Genomic DNA, 25,387 nt, shown 5'->3' on the forward strand with positions numbered 1-25,387 from the left:
TAGATTGAGATACGGCTTTCCGTAGTCGTCGGCTGTGGTGCTCACTCAATTATTCAGGCATAATAAGCAAATTGTTTTAATATGCATAAATATCTTGTACGCCATTTGGCAAACAAGTCAAAACTGCCAGACAAACTGGCAGGCAGTGGCGCAGACAGACAGCTGCAGGGGGGGAAGGGGGTTGGTTCGAAAGGGGGCTTACAACAACAACAACAACGGGCGACTGCATAATGCCCATGGGATATACAAAAGGTGTGCTTACATATATTTAACCTTCAAGATCCGCAGACTAAATATGCCAGCAAACATTTTTGCCACACAAACAACTGACAATGTGGACTTTCTCAATGCCCTGATATTGGTTTTTCAATTCATCATTATGTGACACCTAATCACTTAATAATATGTTAATTTTCTGCATTTTATTTTGGGTACAAGTATACCTCAACTTTGCCAAAGTATATATTATTTTATGGAGATTTTATTAATGATTGTTATCATAGGAAGTATAGAATTCATATGGATACAATTGTGAAATATACTTGATTTATATAAAAAACTATACAAAATGTTAAGTAACTTATACATAGTTTTTATAAAAATCATTAGATTAATTTATTCATGATTAATGCTACATCGCATGGACCTGAATGTATTTCATAATCCAGAACTTGAGTAGCGTGACCGAAATCTACCTTATTTTCCATGGAATTCCACAAAATTACATTACACCGGAGACTCCTGTTGGACCACCCACCACCCACACTGAAGTGCCACCCACTGCCACCCATACCACTCCATTTGTTTGTCTGTCTGTGTGTGCGTTGCGGCATCGGCATTTTGGAAGGACCAGACACAACGAGTATGGGATTACCGACCGAGTGGCAAGGAGCAGGATCGGCAGGACGAGATGGTGGTCGTCCGGGTGGCACAATAAAATAAAAGCTTAGGCCACAAAAGCGGCAGACAACTAACTACGCATAAGCGAGGATGACGACGCAGGATATGCGCTTCGAACGCGTTAAGCCGAGCCTGCAAATGGAGGTTAGGTTGGAAAAGCCGGGGGAAAAACGGGAGAAAAACCGGAGGCTCACAATTGAGAGCTGAACGCAGCTGATAAACTTGGAGTGCCTACAATGCGGAAAATGTGGGAAAGGTGCTGCTGGGAACGGTTCTCAAGGACACAGTCGAGTTTTGTGTGTATGTGTGCGGCCTACGCATATTTGAGTGCTCTCTTCCCCTCTCTCTCTATATCTGTCTTCCGATTACCTCTCTCTCTCTTCCGGTTTGGCGCAGACGGTGGCGTATACGTAACGTGCGTGTGCGTTGCCCAACAAAATAAAGCATACGCAACGTGTTTCCCTCCCAACGACGCCGTTGATGACGTTAAATTTTCGGGACTCTGGCGGCATTCAACGAAAGTTATGCCGCAAAAATGCGTTCTTGCCTCCTAAACAAATACCACGTGGCCTCACTCGAAAAATAAAGGTTCCCAAATGCACACGTGTGTGTGTGTGTGTATTTTGAGCTTTGCTATTTATTCTAATATATGCCGAAAATAAATGACAACATAAGAAATGTGTTTGATGACAGCTCTAGACATGTGTGCGCATTTATGCTAAACTGTTTGATTTCAATTTTACAGGAAGCAATTTTTTTCTCCAGGAAGAAAACATTTTTTTTGAGCTGAGCGTTTACATGTCCGCTTTCTAATGGATTTCTTTGATGTAAAGGTTATCTCTTATTAGAATCTTCTTCTTAGAAAAGTATTTTTGGTTATAAAAATAATTGAACGCAATTCTGATTAAAATAAGCATTATTGCATTAGAAACAATGTGAAAAAATGCTATATCTTGAATATGTAAATGTAAATATGTAAATAATAGCAAATAGATATTAGATATTCTGTAGCCTAGTTAGCAAGTTTCTATTGAGCTGTTTCTAAAAGTATCTAAAAACAAAATGGAATGATAATTAGATTGTAAACCGAATGGAATGCGACACAATTCAACGTTTGCTCAGGACCTATGACAATAATTAAAGTGCCAGCTTTTTTTTTTCAAATTGCCTTAGAGAACTGAAGCACCCTGAATATGGTTATATATGTATATATAACAATATATACATATTCTTTAGCCAGACATTCGATTGCTGCAGCCGGCAGCGGCAGCAAAACAAGGGCAAACAATAAAATAAACAAACAAACAAACACGCAACGCGGCAGACGCACACATGACAGACTGGATGGGTCGTTGGATATGGATGCGGAGGATCGGGAACTACGGGTAGACCTCTAGACAGCCAGACCTGCATTAAATAAATATGTGCGTAATAAAAGGCAAATAAAAAGAAGGAAAGCCAAGGGAAGCGGAGGAGCTGAAAAGAGCAAACCAATTGAAGTGTGTCGCGCCAATCGAGCCGAGCCACAACACACACACAACAATTGCAATTTGTATTAATTTTATTGGTTTATTATTATCAACGGGGCGACGCAGCCACGACACGATGCCATCAGACAGTGTTTAAACGTTGCTCGATTGAAAGCGAGTTAATTTCATTTACTGATTTGTGGGTAGCGACGTCAATGGTTACAGGGCAGGAGGATCAAGTGCCGGGCCAGGCGAAGCTGGAGGGGATCTGTAATCCAGATTGCCTGGCCCATTCATCGACTCCACTCTCTGAGTTGTAATCAGTGCCGCTTTTCGTTCGATGAACTGCACTTGGCCTGCGATTGTGATAACGCACTGTCACAGCCAAAATTTCAAATGGCAAATGCGCACGTGTCGCCGTTTTTTTTTTTTTTTTTTGCTGGTATGAGTCATTCGCTGATAGCTGGCGTTTATCTTTACCCAGTTAAAAGTGAATAAAATTGAATACATTTCCTTTGAATGCTCGTCGAAATACTCGCGTAATGTGGGGCTTAAATGGCATGGAAGCGTAGTCGTTGTAAATTAAGTTACTTTTTAGAATGTGCAAATTAAAGCGTCTGACGACGAGTTGTTAAAAATATATATAATGTACTCGAGGCATTGTAAAGCTTGGATGTAGCCCTAATTTCTCAACTTCCTAGAAACTCCATTAGCAGCATGATTAAAACTTTCCGTAATAGTGAAAAGAAATCGAATCGCCTACATGCTAAAAGCAACATGATATCATTTTATTAAATATTATATAAAAATCTGATAGCAAAGTAAAAAGTAACAAAAAACCAGGTTACACTTTTAGATTATTTAATAATTTCATTTTTCTAAAGAAGTAAAACTTCTGTGTTGTAACTTCTAGTATTGTAAAACAACACTATTACAACATTTCTCAAAGTGTTCCAAACTTAATTATTTCTATATTTAATTGTATATTTTATTAGCCTGATATAAATTTAAGTCTCGTAGGATTATAAGATTTAGTAACAATATGTTTATTATTGCATTTCCTTAATACTTAATGCAATTTTCTTTTAGTGAATCCATTGACCCTGCTCCATAATTTCACAAAAGTGCCAATCGGCCAGTTATGATATGGCCAGACGATGCCAAGGGCGTGCGAAAACAGGCCCGCTGACTCAAGTTGGTCGCCCCCAATAAACCCAATCCCCAATCCCCCGAAAATCGGCCGATCCACAATGTCCGGCGTTATCGTCTGAACATTAACCATCCCGATCGTTGCTCCGCGAAGCGTTCATTGAACGCACTTTCGGCTGCCGACGCACGCGTCGTTAACGAAAAAATGTGAGGAAAATAAGGGAAAAGAAGCTCTCTGTCTCCGGATACTTGGGCTGTGTTGTTGCATACGCGTGCATAATACAATAATAATTTCGCTTTACAAAATGAATGCAAAAAATAAGCAAAAAAATGGGGGAAAAGAGCAGAAAGTATGTACACAAAATAAGCGCAGCCAATGGCCGCGGCGAGGAGCTGGACAAGGAGGAGTCGGAGGAGCTGAAGCGGCAGAAACTCGCCCAGACAGCGATCCCAATCCCGATCAATGCACCTTTGCCAAAGGTGCAACGCCTCGAAAAGTCGGGTCTTTATATTCCAGCACATGGCACACAGTATCTGCGCCTGTGTGAGTTGTCTGGGCATGCAGTGACGCACGAAACGCGATCACGTTCGCATTTATTAAAAGATGGTTGCTGTTGCAACGGCGACTCGATGGAAAGGTTCGGGATGGGATGGTATGGGATGGGATGCGATGGTATAGGGTGGGATGGGGACCTTAGCGAGGCCTCGAACTCGGACCGCAGCCAAAAGTGCAACTGCTGCTGCTCAAAAGGCAGATGTGGGTAGCTTTTGCTGAGCAGGGTAACCACAAATGGATACTCAAAAGAGAAACTAGGTCTGGGAAATCAAATAAGTATCTTTGAAACATATTATATACTTCGATTGGAACAAAAAGTCTTAACAAGAGCACAATGCAAAAATAATGCAAATAAAAATAAAAATTATAAAATAAATTATGGCTATTAACAACTTCAACTGTTAAAAGATTTTGTTACCCGATTGTAACTAATTTTATTCAGTAACATAAATATTTAATTGTTAAGAACGATTATGCCTTTGTACTCTTTTTTCTCATTATATTATATATTTAATTATTAAAGTTGATATTAATAAGATTAAGGATTTTCTTGACTTGGTACTTCAAGCTGCTATAAAATCTAGAATAAACAAATATAATGATTTTAAAGTTTACAATATGCGATTAAATTGTGGGATACTTTCGAAAGCTTAAATATCATATCCTCTTAATATGATATTACCCTATCCAATATCTAATTGGTATAGATACATAAAGATAAAGATAATATATAGATACTTTTATAGTCTACGATTTTTAAAATTGGTAGTTAACCGAATTTAGAAACCACTTTAGACGACTTCAGCTTGAAAGTGCTAAAAGCGGCAAAGAGAGTGAAAAACTTGACCAACATGTGGCACGTTGGCTGCTGGCTATTTATAGACGGTGCACTATCTGTGCGACTGGCTGGCTGGCTGGCCATCTTCCTGCTGCACTCCAACCAGATGCACACTTCCTTTGCGAGCTGGAGGGGCATTGGTCGGGGTCTTGGTTCATTAACTGGGACCGAGTTTTAATCAGATTTGTGCGTGAAGTTCGGCACTCACCCGCGAGCACTTTCCGCAACAAGAAATGGGAGGGATGCGGTGCATCGGAGTTGTGCAACAATATTTTAATGGTGAACTGCAGGGGGGAGGAGGTGGTGGGTTGTAGCTCTTACAAAACGTCTCTCGCCTCCAGAATGGCAAACTGTGTGTTTCCGAACCAGTTCCAGACATCTAGACATCTGCGGAAGCGTGGCACTATAAACAATATTCTTTTAATTTCAGTTCTCTTGCTTTTTCTGGTCTTCGGGTCTGGTCTCGTCTCGCAGATTTTGCGGCAGACAAATTTATGAGCGTTAAGTGAAGGCCAATAAAATTCTTTTTGTCTGGAGTGGATTTTTGCGGCCGCGACTGCTGCTGCTACTTCTGCTGGCCAGTTTTATTTCCATTTGCAACTTCCCAGCCGGGCCTCACTTAAGTCATCTCTTCCGCGGGCACATTTATCTTACGGATACTTATTCGGTTTCGTCTGGCTTGAATAATATGCAAATTCAAAAACGGTTTGGGAACGTGTCTATAGCCATAATAATTATGATCTTGACCAGATGGATTTGTCTGCTTCACAATATTCATTAACTTGATACTATAAGCATTGTTGCTATATAATATTTGAAAATTTTATACGAAAATATATGAGCTTAAAATATATATTTCATACTTTTTTAAATTCCTGATGCAAAACGAACAAAAGAGAACGCTATAGTTGAGTGTCGCGACTATTAGATACCCATTACCCCAGCGGTAGATGCAACGGAGTTTACTTCGAGATACGGACAAACGGGCGGACAATTGGGCGGACAGACGCACATGGCTATATAAACTTGGCTAGTGATTAGTATCACTAACTTTTCAACAAATCTAGTATACCCCTTTTCGTCTACGAGTAACGGGTATAAAATGAAAATCTTTGATTGAGATCTCAATATTAAGAGCTATTAAATACGATATCATTAACTTGTTCATATGCCATAAAATGTATCATATATGGATAATAAGGCGATTTCCTGAAAAAAGCGTTCAATTATTAGAAGTTTCAGTTCGCAAACGAACCAAAGATGTGGAGGATCATTGTGATTTTAACCTGCTTGGTGACAGTAAGCGTAATTAATATAACAACCAATCATATTCCCAATTTTCTTCATTTAAGTTATCTACAGCTCATTTGAGCTTTACGAATCTGAAGTGCGAAATGATCGACCGTACGTTTGGAAACTTTGAAATGTGCCGCATCAAGGCGGTAAATCGAACACATAAATATATAGATATTGATTTAAAGTTGGATATACTTCCCATCAATAATATAATGGTAAGTGCGCTAAATTTTATAAAAGTTGTAACTATTAGTTTTAAAATTTCTAGATTAAATTAGAATCGAAGCGGTATAACAATGGATACCGCCCGTTTTTTATGTCCTTGACTTTCGATTTTTGTAAGTACATGAAGAATCCAAACCAGCGATCGATGATTTTTTTAAAAGAAATTCACGCAACCTTCATCAATGCCTCAAACTTAAATCATACCTGCCCGTACAATGTGAGTAATTACGTAATACGTTTTTGAAATATGCGCTCTCCTAATAAATTATTTCGACTTCAGAATGGTATATTGATTAACAAGTTTTGGACTGGTAACCTGGAAAGAGCATTTTTGCGATATCTTCCTGTGCCCAACGGAGACTATGCCCTTTTTTCGACATGGTATTCATCGAATGTTCCTCGACTGTTTGTCAACACGTTCTTTCAAATAAAAAACTGATAAAAGAATAAGGATTTGGTTAAAAACAAAGTATTACGAACGTTCCAAAATGATTTGTAACCACAAAATAAATGTTGGGCAAACATTTCATGTTAGTTTCTATATGTTGTACATACATACACAGATAAGACATCAATACCTATTGGATTAATTATATTTTCTATTGTTAATGCGCCTGCTCATTACATTTAAAATAACATTTGTTTCAAGAATTCAGTGAAACATTATATGTAGTTAGCTTATAATTGAACTGTGACGGAGTGTATGGTAAAATGATTTTATTGATTCTTTCGACAAGTTATATATATATATATGCACAAACAAATAAAACGAATAAAATAAATCGCAAATGTGAATCATTATAACTATGTTTTGAGTAGAAGTTCTGATATAAATTTTATCTGTTCAGGGATGAGGAATTGCACGTATTGTAAAAAAATATACTTAAAAAAATAATTAAACATATGAAAACAAATATTTAAAATTTACGAAATATTTTTTTTACAAGTAAGCACCATCACTGAAGTGAAACTATCTTTATACTCAGATCGTTTCAAAGTAATTTATTTTGATAATAGACTTCGTCATTATTCGAACCAACATTTGTTTAAACCATTAAGCTCATTAGTATGAGCTTAGTACCCAACATAAAAAGATCGCCATGCGAGCGTTTTTTCTTATATTAATTATTTTGGGATATTTTGCAGTAAGATTCTTAAGGAGATAAAAAAATATAACTTAGTAACCTTTTTTTACGGCATAGATTGTTTTCAACTACGTGACGTTCACAAATTTAAAGTGCGGAACACGAGGCGAAAAGTTTGTTGACTTTGAAAAATGCTTCATTAAAGCTGTGAATCGCACTCACAAGTACATAGATCTTCATATAAAACTGCATCAAAAAGTAGTAAATAATGTCACAGTAAGTTAAAAATTCACATAAATAAATACAAATTTAAAAGTTCCTCATGTGGCTAACAATTTGCAGGCTAATGTCAAACTAATGCGACACAATAATGGCTATAAACCATTTTTCGTAGATATAACTATTGATGTTTGCAAGTTCTTAAAGGATCCACGACAGTCGATTGTTAAAAAGATCTATGATATATACAAGAATAGTTCGAACGTCAATCACACATGTCCTTATGAGGTAAGTTTGTCTAGTTAAAAACATTTGATTTACACAAATTAACCATGAATAATAATACAGGACGATGTCATTGTGGATCACCTTTGGACTGGAAACTTGGAGTCAGATATTATGAAATTCATTCCATTGATTGATGGCGATTACGCCATATATTCCGAGTGGTCTGTTTATAATGTTGCTCGTGCCTTTATAAATATATACATAAGAGTGTCAAAAATATAAATGTAAGGAAACATATATTTATGTAAAATATTAAGAAATATCATTACTTTTTAAATATGCATTTAAGTTACAAAGTAAATGTGTCCGTCCGTCTGAACATCGAGAGATAGCCAACAACTGTATTTTTGTTTAACAATATATTCTATTTTAATATTTTTCCTCTGTGTACTGATGTAATTTTGATATATCGATGGCTGGTAATTCACCTGGTCATTATATAAAGTGAGATTTGTTCAGAATAATAAACGAAATATATTGTTAGCTGTGCGCTCAGTGGCGGAGGTCATCATGCGAAGACTTTTTAATGTTTTTATTATAATGGGATTTCTAATGGTAAAAATTTGAATAATGGTAAAATTTAATTAAGTACAGGTAATTAACGTCAATTTTTCCACATAGGCCATCCACACACATATGACGTTCACCAATATAAAATGTGGCTCAAAAGACACCGAGTTCGCAATTTTCAAAAAATGCCTCATTAAGGCTGTGAACCGTACACATAAGTACTTGGATGTTTATGTAAATCTTTTTAAGTTGCCGATCGACAATATAACAGTAAGTTAAGAAAAAACTAAATAGCTGAAATGATTAATTCTTAATAACCTCGTTTTTTACAGATTTCATTTAGGCTTATGCGTCATGATCACGGCTATAAACCATTTTTCTTTGACTACACCTTCGATGGATGCAAGTTCCTTAGAAATCAAAAGCATCCGATTATAAAACTGTTTTATAAAATTTACCAAGGCAGTTCCAATATCAATCACACGTGTCCGTATGACGTAAGTAAATCGATACCAACTCAATGTTTCTTACTAATAGAACCACTTTTAAGCACGACATCATTGTGGATCATCTTTGGACGGGAAATATAGAAACGGATTTCTTGAAGTACATACCAATGATAAATGGCGACTATGCCGTTTATAGCAATTGGTCGACTGATAACATTATTCGGGCATATCTGAATCTATATTTTAGAGTTACGGAAAGACACAGCTAAATTGTACAGGAAGAACCAAGTAGATACATTGCACAATTATTAATGCATATAACATTCTAAAAGATATACAAAAATATATGTTTAATAGCTTAAACAATTTCTTTTACCAAAATCTTAATTTCTATAGCCTTTTATTGCTTAAAAATGGTACCGATTTCAATATTTCTGGTTTTCAACACAAAAAAGCTCAGGTGAGCCTGGTAGTTCGGCTTTCTTATGTATTTTTTTTCTTATGTTTTTATTTAAAAAATTTTAAGTACATTCAATGAAAAATAAAAAAAAAACATTTATCTTATTAAGTAATTTACATAACGATTTACGGTGTTTAAGCGAACTAATGAGGAATATGTATTCAACGTGGAGCAAACCAATGATTAAAAACAGTTTCAATAGAAATGTCGAAGTGGCTGCTTGTTAAATTTTGGCTGACTTTACCAATGGTAATCGGAAAGGATTCTTCAAACCAATAATGAAAGATTTGCTTTATTATGTAGATATGTTTCTGCCATGTTACATTTACCAACCTTAACTGCAGTTCGTATAATCTGGACTTTATGAGTTTTCCCACGTGTCGCATCAAGGCGGTTAACCGAACCCACAAGTACATAAGTATCTACGCGAAAATTAATCAGCTACCCATTGTTGATGCGAGGGTAAGTTTTGGCCAAATTAAAGTGATCGTTGAGCTTAATTACCATATCATAAATAGGTGACTGTTCAATTCAGGCGGTTTGATAGTGGCTACAAGCCATTCTTATTCGATCTATCCTACGATGGCTGCCAGTTTATGAAAAACCAGAAAAATATGTTTGTTAAAACGTTTTATAAAACTTTTCAACGTAACACCAATATGAATCACACCTGCCCCTATGATGTAAGGAATCCTTTTTTTTTAAGGAAAAAGAAAAACATTCCTATTCATCACTTTTCCAGCACGATATTATTGTGGATAAACTCTTTACCGGAAATTTAGAGGAGGAATTCGGACGATATATTGTAATACCAAACGGAGATTATGCCATATACACCGATTGGGCCACAAATAAAGTGGCACGAGCATCAGTTAAAATTTATTTGAGGATATTGAATAAGTAAAGCTCATCATTTTTATTCGCCTTAATAATGTTTCGAGCTAGCCTATTTGATACCCTACAAAGTCATAACTGTTGTATCGATTGTGTTGCAAATTTTTTGGTTTTATTAAATTTCTGCGGCGGCTTAGTCTCCGTTTAATTTAATTTACTCTGGATCAGCATTTTTCGTTGGTAAGTATTTCTTTTCCAGGAACGTCTGAAAGCATCACTCGAAATAATTCATCAAAAAGCGTGCGCAGGAGCAAGGTGGGTCCATCCATTAATAAAAAATTAAACATATTCCCCGGCACGCCTTTGCCAGTCCCAGCGACACCAGCTCTCCGCATCCTCCTCGTCCGTCTGGTTTCTGGGGATCCTGGAATGGTTTTTGTTGCTCCTGCTTTTGCTCGCCTAATGACCTAGAATACAAATTCAGGCTACCTCCACATCCCCGTCTGCCGATTAGTGAAATCCCAGGGCTATCAAGGCTGCCAAGTCATCCACAGGCAGTCGCTGAAACGGAAGCTAATCGCTTGACTAAGTTCCTTAGTGCCCACTCCCCAGCATGACCCAATCTTTAGCGGATTGCGTAATATATACAGACGGGGTCAACATAATAGGCCAAGTTTGGAGGCAACTAAGTGGTTAGTTAATAGGTCTAAACATATACAAAGACAAATTTCCCCATCGGTAAGTAATTTAATAAAAATATATTTATACATTTTTTGGAATTATTAACTAAAGTACTGCATATTAGTAACTTTTAAGCAACTTATCTATTTGAAGTGCCAAAATTTTAGATATAAACTACCTTTTATTTTCTTGATATAATTATAGATGTTAGGTGCTGTTCAAGGCAAGTTCTTGAGATGGAGCTTTCAAAGAAAGAAGAAAAGATTGCATCTTAAATTGCTCAGCCCTAATCGCCTGACCGCCACTGTATACTATGTGTGCACTGCAGATGCCGACGGTCAAGGTGGAAGCTTTGTGGCTTCGACTGTTTGTCTGTCGGATTATAAATGATTTGCCATTAATTCTACGCAAATGCCAGGGGCAGGCAGACAGAAAGCAGACCGGGAGAACATTAACATTTGGCATTGGGCAGGCAGGCAGGTAGTCAGTCCGTAGTCCGTAGTCGGCCAGTCAGACAGAAGTGAATAATCAATATCATTTGATTACATTGATAACGCTTTTTTGTGCCGCTTTATTTTTTTTTCTTTCCATTCCCATTTTTTGCGGCTTTGTTCTGGGCTCTTACTTTATCGCACTGCGATTCCCGATATCCAAATGCTTTCGTCACTGGCGGCATGGCCGAATGTCTAGACGATAGCACCATAAATGTATTATTGCCTCATTTTGCTTTTGCTTTCCAAAGCGCTACACTCAGTCGAAAGTGAATGAAGCGGGTATATCAGCTACAGCATGCGAAATGTTACAATGGGCTGGCATTTGTACAGTATCTATAAGGAAGTTACTGAATAAGATCACTAATGTTTTTGAAAAAATCTTTAAAATTTACAAGAAGAAGGGAAGAGTATCCCGACTTGGGTTTCGCATAATCATCAATTTCTTTGTATTGTAGTCGGCGCAAGATTTGTTGTTATTATTTTCGGCTAGTGATTTGAATATTATTGAGAACGTCTGGCTGACGGCGCGACGTCAGAGTTCTGACGCGAATCGGTAGGAATAACCCGTAACCCATAGCCCATAACCCATACCCCGCAACCAATATCCGATACCCAGCACCGATGGCGGGCCAAAACAATGCAGCTGAAGTCGAAGGAAGCCGCAGATGATCAGAGGCCTCGAATGCCGCTGGCGACAGTTGCAGTCGATGTGGAAAGGAAGGAATAGGGTGTGCATTCGGTCAGGGGATGGAGGATGTGTGTGTGCCTCCTTTTCCCCTGCGATAATAAAGACAAACCAACTTTTTTTTATTTTTTGTGCTGCATATTAAGCCGATGAAATGAAGCGCAAACTGATTGTGCTCGTTTTCTGCTTATGGTGGTGGGGTTATGGTCAAAACGATTTGCTGGACATGGCATTAATACCCTTATGCCCGCCCCTTTGGATCTGCCGATCCGCCTGGACTCCATTCCCACCTTTCACATGTAAGTGCAGCTCTGGGCGGCAACTACAAAAGGCGGCGAGCGACGACAGACAACGACGACGATGACGACGACAACGTTTTGAGTATCTGTATCTGCCGCTCTGCCACAGCCACTGATAACAACTGGAGCGGCAAATCAAGAGGGGAGCTCAGCTTGCAAATCCGAAGATTCAGATACACTTGCGAAACCAGCATTATTAATAATAACACATGACATGAGTTTAAATTTTTCATTTAATTTCATGAAATAACTTCTAATTACTTTTAATTTATTTACTTATATGATAACCCCTATTACATTTGCATACCCTGTAGAGAAAGGGCATAATGAAAACCTCGCAAATAAGGTGCTGAAGGGTGGAGGTGGGGGATTTGGAAGGTGGATGCGGATGAGGATGGGCTTGGGGACGAAGGTAACTGCAGCGGTGGCGGCGTCATCAAGAGATTGGCCCAAGGAAACTGACACACGCACCGAATGTCGCCTTTTGGCTTTTGAAGTTGCTTGTTTTGTTGCAGTTGTTGATTCTTTTTTCTTTCGGACCGAAAGAAGTTTCGGATTGCAAAAGAGCCAGGCAAATGAGATGGGCCTTCCCCTTTTCGGCCGCCTGACGTCTCAGGTGTGTGTTAATTGCATTAAAATGTTTGTAATTGCAATGCAGTCAGCGGCTGCCTTTCTCTTATCTGCGGGAATCTGGGATAGAAGTCGGTGCCACAAACAAACATACATACGGAATGGTTGGGGGATTGGGGGAATGGAGCAACTGCAGACATGCCAAGCTGTCGTCGGGCCAAAAATTCCATAGATGCCGCCAAAGTCGTGTAACTATAATTGCCATAATAACATAATATCTCGAGGCAGCGGCAGCAGCAGCTGCAACAACAAAAGCCCCGACCGAAAGGTGTCGAGGGACATATTCTCCTAGACAGATCCCCCCTCTCCGCCTGCGCCGCTCCAAAAAAAGGCATCAGAATGCCGGAATGACGAGCGGACAGCACCAGACAATTGTCCCCGTCTCGGTTCGCAAGTCCATATGCCCCATATCCCCCCATCACCATCCCAATGTAGCCAGATCCCCGGGCTTTACGCTTTGGACCCGAGGCCATGGAGGTGACATTTTTCCCGTGCCCAGCGAGGCAAACAGCTAAATGCAGTTGATGGAGCGCCGTCAGCAGAAGGAGTTACCAGTTGGAGTCGGCACAGTGGTTGCGAAAAGTAGTTGCCCACATAAAGTCAACTAAATATGGTTTTAACTCAGAGAGCTCGTTGAATGTATGATTTTGGTTTTAAAATATATTGGTAAAGTTTTAAAAAAGTTTAAAAACTGCTTAGACGATTAAAGAATCTACAATCCTATCCTGTTCTTATTATGGATTTTTTTGGAAAGGATCCTTAAAACATCATTTTTGTAGCATACTTTTTCGAACGGTTATAAGTTGAATCCTTAAAATTTCTTCTCTTTATAGAAAATGTTATATCTCTTTTATGCTTAATATTTATTTTAAAGATACTTATGTATATAGATTGGCATTTATTCAGCTTAAGTTCTCTGCATTTTATGTATACAGAACCTAAAACTATAGCTTCAATTTGTTTCCTTATGTTATATATATTTATATTGTTTACTCAGTGATATACATGTATTTACATATATATATATATATATAATTTATTTAATTTATATATAATATATTTATATATAGATATATATGTATTTTGTACCATATTGTCACAGCTTTTGATCGCCTCTGGCTTGTCTGGCCCGACTCTCCGCATGCTTGGCTCACTGCCTGACTTTCTTGCCTGTCTAGCTCCAAAAGTGGAACCCCTTCCGCTAAAGTCCCCCACTAAGCCCACCCCCCCTACCAACTATCCCCCCACATCTGACTGACTGTCTTTTGTGTGTCCATTTCGGTTGTGGCGGCGTTTAACTGGAGTCTGTCATGCCTCGCTCAGGTTCACTATCTCATTGCAGTCGTTGCCGTTTTGTCGTCTCACTCGAGCTCAGCTCCTTGGAAAAGCCCCCCACATGCCCCTTCAGACTTGCGCCCCCCTTCGGTCCGTCTGTCTTGTTTGTCAAACAGCAACAGAAAAACAGTTAAATGCCAGTTTACCAGTTAAAATCGGAATCAAAGCGAAAACAATGACACAGTAGCTTTAGCAGAGCATTTAGTAAGGGGAGTCAAGCGAGGAGAGGCCGTTAAAGGAGGGAGATAGCTAGACGGCAGCAGAGGGAGAGAGAGACGGCGCGATGGGTGCGAGCGAGAGGCCAGACACTAGCCAGGTCGACAAGTGAAGTGAAGTAAGCAGTAGCAGCAGCAGCAGCAGCAAAGGCAGAAAAAAAATCGTCTAGACACAGACTAGACTCCATAAAAATAATTATTATCGGCTGCAATTTCTGCTGCTCAGACTGCTGCTGTTGCTCCACCCCCTCCCCACTGACTATTCCCCCCACCCCCCTTACAGTGCCACCACATACCTAAACTCTTTCTCCACCGTTCGACGCCTCCAAATGTCCATGTCCATGTCCATGTCCATCCAGTCCCACTGACTGAAATCGTTCGTCTCGTTTGCCCGTTCGTTGGTCGCTGTCCGTTTCATCTGCTACACATTACACCAGTTTCAGTTCCAGCAATATGCACTCGAAAAAATATTTATTTCTATACTTAAAAAATCTTTGAAAGCAGTCGAAAACTAAAATATTAGATATGATGATGATGCTATGAGAAGTGACGAAATATCATCATAAAAACCAGAATTATAAAATCTTAGTTATATTAAAAAATTAAATTATAAAAAAGTTATATTAAAAAAAACTTTATATATAATTTTGGGTTTTAAACCAGTTATTACTTTTTTTTACAATTATTTTGAATATTTAAATATATCTATATCGAGACGGAATGGTAAAAACATGATGATAAAACCATTTATTTAAACTTTAATTTACTAATTTTGTTTTATTAATATTTCATTATGAGTGGTTTTTTATGTATGATTGATTGACTTATACAAATTACTGATACCTTATTTTTTCAAGTGCTTCTGCATTTTGCGAACTCTTCTCAAATCTCCTCTATTCTGTTCACCCATTGAAAAGTTTATTCTTTGTGCACGTTTTGTTGTTTGTTAGGGAATGGCCACAGACTCTGCCACTTGGCAGTACTCCCGCTCCTTCAGTAGGGTCTCGAATCTCCAGGCTCCTGCATCACCAGTATCACCAGCACCATCATCATCATCATCATCATCACTACGATGCCATTGCAATGGGAAACGGAATGAAACCAAGACGGAAACGCGATGCAAACGCAGACGTCCGCTGCAGACGGAATTGAATATTTAACACCAAATCCCCAGAATGTGGCAAATTGCCTTTGATATCCAATTGCTCACTGGGAATTGAGAATAGGCGCCTCCGGGATTTGAGGGGGTAAATACAGCATAGGAGTCTCCTAGGACCTTTATTAAGTCACTTTAAGTTGGAAGTTGGCAGTTAGTTGGGCAATAGAGAGATATTTAACAAGAAATATAAAAGTCTTGTAATAATTTAAAATTTGAATTCTCATTAAAAAACCCTACTATTAGTTTACAATCAATAATTAGCATAAACTATAATAATTAACTATGATTATGGTATAAGGTATCTTATAATCTTTCAACCCCTTTTATTGTAAGTACCTTTAATACATATAATTGTTGCTACCATTAAATCGCTTGTGTTTAATTTAAGTTTAGAGTATTTCATTCCCCTCCACTTAAATGAATTTACGTTCCATATCAGTTGTTCAAAATCAGATTTTGCTTTTCCACCCGCAATTATGAACCATTCTCTGCAGCCCCAACTCCCCCAAAAAATAAACCCTCTAACTGCTTAGTTCACACACCATCCACTTATGGTCGCCTCACTTTGATAACCAATTTATTTCCCTGATTGCCGGCAAAATCAATGCCAATGCCCGAGAGCCGAACACAAATTGCAGGTGGTCAAGCCACAAGGCACCACCTTATGGGAACCCCAGCCATTTGGACGATCTGCCAGACGGATTCGACGAGTGCAGAGTGGGTATTTTTGAATACAATTCGAGACCATAATTACATTTATTGCAATACAAAAGCTCACTGGGATGGGGGTATTTTCAGTGGGTGGAGGTGGGACATGAACATGCATTGACAGATGGACAAAAGGGAGTGGGAGTGAAAGGGTTGTGGGCGGGGCAGGCGGGCGGGAAGGTGCAGGGTTGGGGCGACATGTCGTCACGCTTCGTTGGGCAGACATGCAGTGGACATCGGTCTCTATTCCATGGATATGGAGCAGGGCAATGCAAGGGGACGCATAACCCATGCAAGATACACTTCGAAAAAAAGCATATTGTGTTTAATAAAAATATAAGAAAAAAAAATTCGAAGTGTCTTAAAAAGTCGTGAACTTTGTGACATGAATTAATTTTGCAGATAGCGTACCTAACAACATAAGCATTTTTGAAAAATAAATTGTATATAATATGTAAATAAGAAAAAAATAATATTTATAGATATTTTTAAACATCCATACATACATATATAATATATATTTATTAAACAATAAGACTAAGATGTCTGTAGATGAAATAGAAAAGAATATAATTTAACCTCGAAATATCAACATTTCAATCCGTTTATATCTGACATCATATACCTAATAAAAATGTTCTTCAATAACTACCCACTATTTTGCTCAGTGAACCTGCACGATAATTGCCACAATTTGCTTGTTGCGTGAATGGACAGACGGAAAAGTGCCGGCGATTACAAAGGGGGAAGGCTTCTCTCGCCGTTGGAAGGGTGCAAAAAGGACAACTTCCGTTGGCCGGACACGCGGACATACCCCCTCACACATATATGTACACACATGCAGGGTTCTTTTTTGTCTTATGTCCACCTTGTGTCATATTTGAGGTGAGCATAAAGCCACTCAACGCCGCCATAAATCAACTGCACTCTGATCTAAGGCTGTCAGCGCGGCGAGTCAGCAGACAGCGCGACTGAGCGACAGATAGCGACCAAGAACAGTCGAAGTAACTAAGATTAAGCTGGACAATGCTCGACTTAACAGATACCCTACAAGATCTATTGTTAAATTGAATTATCATGGTAGCAGCCAAAGCAAAGAATTTGGGCGTATTAGCTTTGCAGAAAGAATCATATTCAAACTTCTTTTGTAACTATTACTTAAAGCTTACTTAAAAAATTAAAAAAATATATAATATATATCAAACAGATTTCGAAACATGGATTGATTTAAAGAGTAAGCTCCCTATTATCAGGAACAATTCTTTATGTTTTAATGGATACCGTCTTCACCTTGTAGTGAATATACCATTCGGCAGAGCATGGCAACATCCAGTGACAGCGACAACTTTGTCCCATAACTTTCCAGACGACAAACAGACAACATCGCCGTTGTCGTTGATGTGAATGTCGATTGCGATGTCTGAGTCTGGGTCCGCTCTCACCTATAGCTATATGGGTACATGGCCACAGACCTGGCCGTAGCATCGACTTGGACTTGGTCGGTGGTGCCGGGTTCCTGTTCTGGTTCTGGTTGCCAAGCTCGTTCCGTCTGGGTTTCTCACACGCGGAGGCTTTCCAGGTCGCTGATGCCCGATGCCTTTCTGTGGGAATGCACCTGAGCTTTGGGGTTCGCCTTGTTTTGTGCCGCCTTTTTTTTCGTGTTTTCATTTTCATTTTTTTGTTGTATTTCGTTTGGGTCTTCAGCTGAGTTCGACTTTGACTTGTGTCTAGACTGCTGACTGCTGACTGCAGACGGCAAAAAGGAAACAACAGGAAACGCCGGCAGACAACAGACGGGCAGACCTCTTTGACAGCTCAAACAACTGAAACGAGCCGACTTGCAACCAGCCAGCAGCAACTGGCAACCTCAATTGCACAGTTGCAACAGTGCAACAGCAGCGGCAGCAGCAACAATGGGTCGCCACATCCACATCCACAACCATGTCTACGTCCACATCCGAGATATTGGGCAAACATTGCCAAACTGCGCGAACCATTCTCGGCTGTCAATATTGTCTGTCAACGTTGTCGTTTGAGCCATCTTTCCATTCTTTATGCTGGCCTTTTGTTTCTTGTCAGCTTTGTTCTTAAGTCATTTTCTTGGGTTTCTAAAATATGCCACATGTCTGCAGCTGAGATTAGTTTTGGATTGTTTCTGAGTTTAAGCTTGCTTTAAAAAATGTGCCAACTGGCCACAGAGATTTGAATCCGATTTGAATAAATAGTTTGAATAATTTTTGAAAAGATAACATTATTTGAGGAGGAAGTTATTGAAGTCATAATAATAATATAATAAGCCATAAGCCTAGCTTTTAACTCCGAAACCCTTCAAGCTGTCCTTCGAAAATCAATACTAATACTAATCAATTTATGACATACATTTCCATAATTTTCTCATGGAAATCCCCGACTTGCAGCAAGCGAGACATTTTCCTACTTTTGTGACAACCTACTTTGCCAACTGGCAACTGTAATTCGCTTTAGTGAATTAACCAGCTTAATTAGTTTAACTCGAGTCGAGAAGACTGGAGACTGGAGCGTGGAAATGGAAATGGTGAGATTCCCGGCCAGTGATTTGGCAGTTAGTCGAGGACATTGCATTCCTGTCTGTCTGGGGGCTTTCCCCCTTCATCTGGTTTTCGGACTGGCAGCCATTTAGTCCGACTTGATGTCGATGTCGTCGTTGTGTTTAATTATTCAAAACCATGTCATGTCTCTGTATAATTTTATGCATTGGCCAAACCAAGCGCCATGATGAAACCGATGGTCATTACGACCAATGATGATGATGATGATGATGACGCCTACACAGAGGCGCAAGAGGTAGACGGCAGACAGCTGACACCAAAACTATTGGCTACACAGAGCGAAAAACATTGCAGTAAGATATTTCATTGAAACTATCATAATAATATGTTTTAATAGTTTGGTTATCTGGCAAATCCTTAGACAGTTGAAAGTTTACTGATTTTAAAGATTGTAAATGTTTAAATTATATTTATTCGATCTTAAAAAAAGAATATAATGTTTTTAGTTGGTTTTAATTCATTCGAACTTTTTGTTTTTATAACAATTGCAATGTTTTTACTGCCCGAAAAGATATGCAATGCTTATTGATACATTATTAACTTATTTTAAAACTTTCTAGCCCCTGCTACATAGCTGTAAAATAAATTTAAACCCTTTTTTCAACACGATATTTAATAATATTAATACGATAATAAATGCACTTTGCTCAAACAGCTTGTCTCATATAAATATTAAGAAAGAAATAGTATTTTGTAAAGTGTACACATAACTACAACTATCTTTCGACAACGCCACATGTGGCAAAGGCAGCAACCGCAAAACAGACAGAGACGGCGCGACGTCCGCAGAGAGAGACGGGCAGTATGGCAGACAGAGACAGAGAGACAGAGCTGGCTGCACTGGCAAAGTGGCATACCAGACAGTCTGACGCTGTTGGAGCCCACGAATGGCCCCAGTTCCCTCGGTAACGACCCGCCGCCGCTCCTCCCGCCTGCCACGCCTCCTTACCGCCCCCCGGTGGCCAGATCTTGCCGTCTGGACGAGTACAACGACAACAATAACAACAACGTCGACGGAGAGCACGACCACGGTCTGTGGCAGACCGAGACTATCGAAAACTCGAAATTTATTCGTTGGAAAAAGTTGATTTCTGTCGCCTTCCTTTTTTTTTTTGCCAACTTTTTGTTTTTTTATGAGTGGATCGAATAAAATCAAGGGGTATATGGGTAATTAAATATTATAAAACCGTATGCCATTTTTAGAATGCCTACACTTTGAAAATGGAAATCTCAATTCTTGAATAAGTGCCTATTTTGAAAAGAAAAAAAAACAAGCTATATTAAAATAGGAAGTTTGTATTTTAAAATATTTTATAAAACCCTAGGATCATTAATAAATTTATAGCTATAACAGGCTTCAAACCAAAAATTATTATTACCAATTTTGTCTTTTATATTATTTATATTTTTATTAGAAATTATTCAATGATATTATTATCATAATTACTAGATAGCAAATATCCCTCGACAGCTGCATTCTCATTTCTTCTTCTCCATAATCTCCAACTGTCTCTTTCGCTCTCTCCCCGTCCCACTCCCTCTGCCTGTCTGTTGTTTTTAACGTCGTTTTTCGCTTTATATTCCCTTGAATTGCAGAACAAGAACAACAACAAAAAAAGAGAGATGCCCACGAAAATTATGTTAACCAGCCAGCTGTGTTAAAAATCCCACATCATATCCATATATCCCCATCCCCCCCAACGCCAAACCCCCCTTTCGCCACCCAAATTTTTATTTTCTGACGACAAATGCCATATCGCATAAGGCATAAAATTGTTCAGATACGATGTCTGGTACTGGAACATTTCAGGGCAATTGTTGCTGCGATTTGTTGCTTATTCCCGTTCCTTTTGTTTATTCTTTCCCCACTCTTCTTTTAACAAATGTGACATGCAAGTGGAGTATGTTTTTTTGGCATTGCTATGCTTCGTTTATTTTTAAACATTTGTCGCATTCGGATGTTGTTTTTGACAGGTAAACGAACTACGGAGTTATATTTAATGTCATTGAATAGGTTAAGTACATATATGTTTTTATAAAAAGCTTTCTTATTAAAAGTAATGGCAATAAAATGATGAAATATATGTTTTTATAACAAATAGGACATGATAGAACATCGTTATATTTGTTAATTTTTCAAAACCATCATAAAACTTCCCTTGTCTTATTAGAAAAACCCAAGTAAATAGGTATAATAGGTGAAGCATATATGTGAAGCATATTTCAGCATATTAAAAGTACTCCCAATGCCAAATATCTTTCCAAATTGTAATGATTTATCAAATTTAATGTTAAGATTTAATAATGTTTATATAGTTTATTAATCACTTACCGTAATTCTGCCAGAAGGGTTCGTCGCTGCCCACGTTCGACTTCGGATGGAAATCGCTGGTGGAAACCGAATCCTCGTCGACTTGGTAGACTTCCGTGTACAGTATGAATTCGAGTCGCGATCTGCGCGTGGTTGTTGTGGATGTGGCTGATGTTGCTGCTGCGACTGTTGGATGTTGCTGCGGGGTCAAAGGTGATGCAGTGGTCGCTGTTTGGACCGTATCACGTTTGCGTTTAAAAATACGAGGCACGGCACGCAGAGATACGTTTGCTGTTGTTGCTGCTGTTGCTGCCGCTGCCCCGGGCACATGTGGCAATGTAGTTGATGTTGTTGCTGCTGTTGCAGATTGCTGCAACAATGTAGCACGTTGATTAATTTGATATGGCAAGAGCATAGACGCGGGCGATGCGGATGCAGACTGCGACGCGTCGCGAGAACGACAACGACAACCACGATGACGATAATGACGTTGACGGTGCTGGCTATGACGAGGACGATGGCGATGCCGATGCCAGTGACGATGAAGATGAAGATGACTATATGAACACGGCGGACAGGACGGGGATCGCGGTGAATCGGCCGCGGTTGTGGTACGAATATTTGTCTCGGCACTTGGACTTAAGTGGCAATCCGCACTCGATGCTGGTAATTTATTTTGCAAATTTGTGCCAACAGCGAAGCGCTCCCCTCGCTTTTGCTGCGACTTGCTCAGAATTAAATTTAACTTACGCGTATTATTTGCACTATTTACACTGCACAAAATTGCACTACCACTATATACAGCACTCTGCGCCGGCGCACTTGGCACAGAACTCGAACTCACACTTTCGCCGCCGCTTCCAGTTGCATTCGATATTGAACTGCTGATCGAATCGCTGCTCTGGCATTTCAAACACTTGCCGCCAACGCTTCTACTTGGCCGCTCAGCGCGCTCAGTTCGGCTAAGTATCTCGATGAGCGACCACCACGTCGGCGTGGCGGATACCTGGTGATCCTGCTGCAGGGCGTGTCTGGAACGGGGAATCCCCGATCCCGGCATTGGCATTGGCACCGCGAGGGCTGAGGCTGAAACTGAGCCCGGCCGGAGGAGCGTCGTCAGGCTGATCGCAACCAGAACCACTGTGCACCACCACCACCACAATGTGCAGCGGGCCCCCGCGGCGCCACTGGCTGCATGCGTGGGGGCCACAGCGTCGTCCGCCGCCGGCGATCGGATTGTTTACGCCGTGCTTTCCTCCGGAAATGCCCCAAATCGCATGGTCAATTGCGGTGCAAATACCCGATCAATGTGCCGTGATTATAACTGCAAGTGTAAGAGAAAATAATAATTTATTTTAAAGAGAACATAAGCATGAAAGGTAGATATATAAAATGTAATAGACATTTAAGACAGCGTATAAAGGAGTAAAATAATATTTTTTAATGAGGTCCTAACGTCACTTTTTAGTGTACTTCATATATTTTATTAATTAAGCAATCTGATTTTTAACTAAATGATCAGTACTAATTATCATAACAAATCTATTAATTTCAAGTTAAATATGTTAATTAAATTTAATTAATCTTTGGTTATTATTGTTTATAAAAAATTCTCCCTTAAACCAATCTATGAATATACCATGAAAGCCCATATATTTATTGTGTTAAATTGTATTTATTGAATGAATATTAACCTCTTATAAAGCATTAATTTAATCTTATAACGTTGTTTTAGTGCATGAAAGTGCATCGCTTTTCTTGCAGTGTGCTTATGCTGTGTGGTCGCCTACTTGGCTCTTGTGTTTTCTTATTTTCTTTCCCTGTTGTCGCGTTTACTAGCTGCATTTGCTTTTGTTTTGTGCCAGTCTGTCCCAGAGTCTGTTGCAAAGTATCCACCATCCCACAATGATTCCCCCCGAACCCCCGACGAAAATACATAGTGACTCATGGGCGGGGCGAATCGGTGAAAGGGGGGAAAGGGGGTCGACAAGAAGAGGGGACAGTGTCTGAGCATCGCCCTGTGGGCATAAATAACCCCAAAAACTGCAACACGAACAACAATAATATATGTATGTTCAGATGCTGCGGCATTGTTGTTGTTGCACGTTGCGTATGCGTAATATTTTGCAGAAATTTATGTTGCACTTCTTTGCGACTTCGTTTTTATTATCATCATCATCATCAGCATCGTCGTCGTCGACTTCTATATTTAAAGCAGATCAACAGGAACACAAATAATGGGAGGGTGGAAATCCTTATCGTTTTCCTCAACTTATTAAAGCAAAAAATGGGCCAAAAAAATGCAAAGTAAATATAATAAATTAAAAAAAAACTTAAAAAACATTAATTTTTTTAGCCATTAATTTAATTTGTATAGTTAACAAAAGCAGCTAATCCAATGACTTGGTTGCATGTTCACAAAAAAAGGTTTTATTGTCCCATCAGCCACGAAACCTTAACGTTAATAATACCCCTTTGTATGCTTTTGATAGTGCAACAATGTTGCACCCCAGTGCGTCACAGACAGATTGATGCCACAAAACAACGAAGGCATTAAGATGGATCGCATTGTGGAGACGAATCATCCTCATCAACATCAACAACTTCAGCATCAGCCTCATCCACATGACGATGTGCGTCTGATTCTGTTGTTCGTCCGTTGTTCGCTTATTTTTATTCGCTTTATTGAAATTCCTTTCAAGTGTCGGAGGCGATCGTCATCATCCTGCTATATCCTCCTCATGATCACGACCACGACCATAATCATTAACAGCCAAACAACCTTTGCTGTAGTGTTTGTGTTTGATCTGTTTTTGTTGCCCCCAGACAGGATGAATAGAGGGGGGTAGAAGGGGGACAGGCAGACGGACAGGGACGGTGGGTTGGGGGATCGCTACTGTTTCCCCCTTTTTGGAGCCCTCTTGAGCCGCAGCAATTTATTTGATTGCCTCTTCATTTTGCGCCCCTCACTTCGCTTGGGCACCGGACCTTAAGTCGAAATTTATGTTTGCCATAAAAACACGATCTCCGCTCCGGCTCGGAGTCATAATTAATAAAAAACAGCAAAATAAAGAGGACCAAATCCGAAATGCAGAATGCAAAACAAAAACGGGCCGAGAAATGTGGCCATAAAGTGCTGACAAGTGCTTTCTGCCATCCAAATGCAGATCCCAAACAAAAGTCTCGCGTGAGTCAAGATCATTTTGAGACCGGGTTTATTTGGACCTTTTTTTTGTGGCACCAGCTGCACTGAATGCGATGGGAATGAAAGGTATAAGTGCGGAACTTTATGAAAAGAAATTACCATACAAAGTAAACGCAGTCGCTGGAATGTGGCAGTAAAAATAAAGTGTCTCCATCGTGAAAATAAATCTTTTCTTTTGGGCTTCTCAAAGCAATAAATTAAATGAGAAGGATTCAAAAAATTATATTAATCAAGTACTTTTCATACTTTTAGTGCTAAAATATAACCAGGTCTAAAAAAACTATTTTTTTATGCTTCTTTGAGTTATAACTATTTACATTTAAAAAGCCTTGCGTTTAAATATAAGATTTCAATACTGTGACCTTCAAAATGCCTTCATAGAAATTAGGCATGTGATTTCCAATGCTGTCGATAAACTTCATTAAAAAAAAACTACCATGCAAATCACTATTAAACGACAAAAACCATATAAATAACCATATCAATAAGCCGAAACAACAAAAAAAAAAAGAAAAATCCCCAGAGCATAAGCATTTTTATCTAAATCAAACACATTCCAGTTTATTTTTAAACAAAACGCCACATTCTTAAGTTTATTTCGGTGCCGGCAAAAACAAAATCGAAGGCTTTTATTTTCAATTTGCAACATATCGAGCATTTCGAAACTGGGTGGGGGGGTTTTGGGGGAAAGCCCAAGAATTCGCGAGTAATCGAGAAAAGCCGGCTGTTATCGATATAAAAAACAAAACGAGCAAAAAGCGTGCATTGGCATTTGCCAGATAAGCGAGTAGCTTCGCAC

At 39.1% G+C, this 25,387-nt stretch overlaps 5 protein-coding genes across 7 annotated transcripts in view; 4 read left to right on the forward strand and 1 right to left on the reverse strand.

Annotated features, from left to right (window-relative positions):
• Nucleotides 1-25,387, reverse strand: part of LOC27207496 (mucin-19) — an 81,011-nt gene that overhangs the window by 54,665 nt on the left and 959 nt on the right. The window contains exon 1 of one of the 2 annotated variants that reach the window (XM_016183177.3): nt 21,405-22,464. In XM_016183177.3, coding sequence (XP_016032138.2) covers nt 21,405-22,449 — 1,045 coding nt within the window. In that variant the 5' untranslated portion in view covers nt 22,450-22,464. Of the gene's footprint in view, nt 1-21,371; nt 22,708-25,387 lie in introns of those variants that run through there. The other variant, XM_039294155.2, reaches the window with a different exon arrangement.
• Nucleotides 6,173-6,887, forward strand: LOC6738254. Its single transcript, XM_044923092.1, has 4 exons — nt 6,173-6,211; nt 6,265-6,423; nt 6,477-6,650; nt 6,714-6,887. Exons 1-4 carry the CDS (start codon nt 6,173-6,175, stop codon nt 6,870-6,872), a joined length of 531 nt encoding a protein of 176 aa, XP_044779027.1. The 3' UTR covers nt 6,873-6,887.
• Nucleotides 7,534-8,534, forward strand: LOC6738255. Its single transcript, XM_044922873.1, has 5 exons — nt 7,534-7,578; nt 7,636-7,794; nt 7,861-8,025; nt 8,086-8,249; nt 8,510-8,534. The coding sequence occupies exons 1-4, from the start codon at nt 7,534-7,536 to the stop codon at nt 8,245-8,247; spliced, it is 531 nt and encodes a 176-aa protein (XP_044778808.1). The 3' UTR covers nt 8,248-8,249; nt 8,510-8,534.
• On the forward strand, nt 8,112-9,311 carry LOC6738256. Of its 2 annotated transcripts, none has more exons than XM_002085032.4 (4): nt 8,112-8,249; nt 8,647-8,805; nt 8,868-9,032; nt 9,086-9,311. In XM_002085032.4, exons 2-4 carry the CDS (start codon nt 8,662-8,664, stop codon nt 9,251-9,253), a joined length of 477 nt encoding a protein of 158 aa, XP_002085068.1. In that variant the 5' UTR covers nt 8,112-8,249; nt 8,647-8,661; the 3' UTR covers nt 9,254-9,311. The 2 variants fall into 2 exon arrangements, with proteins under 2 accessions (XP_002085068.1, XP_044779016.1); XM_044923081.1 differs by lacking the exon at nt 8,112-8,249 and adding an exon at nt 8,521-8,580 and having other exon boundaries at nt 9,086-9,292.
• On the forward strand, nt 9,457-10,367 carry LOC6738257. Its single transcript, XM_044923082.1, has 3 exons — nt 9,457-9,906; nt 9,963-10,127; nt 10,187-10,367. Exons 1-3 carry the CDS (start codon nt 9,808-9,810, stop codon nt 10,346-10,348), a joined length of 426 nt encoding a protein of 141 aa, XP_044779017.1. The 5' UTR covers nt 9,457-9,807; the 3' UTR covers nt 10,349-10,367.

This window comes from Drosophila simulans, chromosome 3L (assembly GCF_016746395.2).
Source record: "Drosophila simulans strain w501 chromosome 3L, Prin_Dsim_3.1, whole genome shotgun sequence".
Taxonomy (NCBI): Eukaryota; Metazoa; Arthropoda; class Insecta; order Diptera; family Drosophilidae; genus Drosophila; species Drosophila simulans.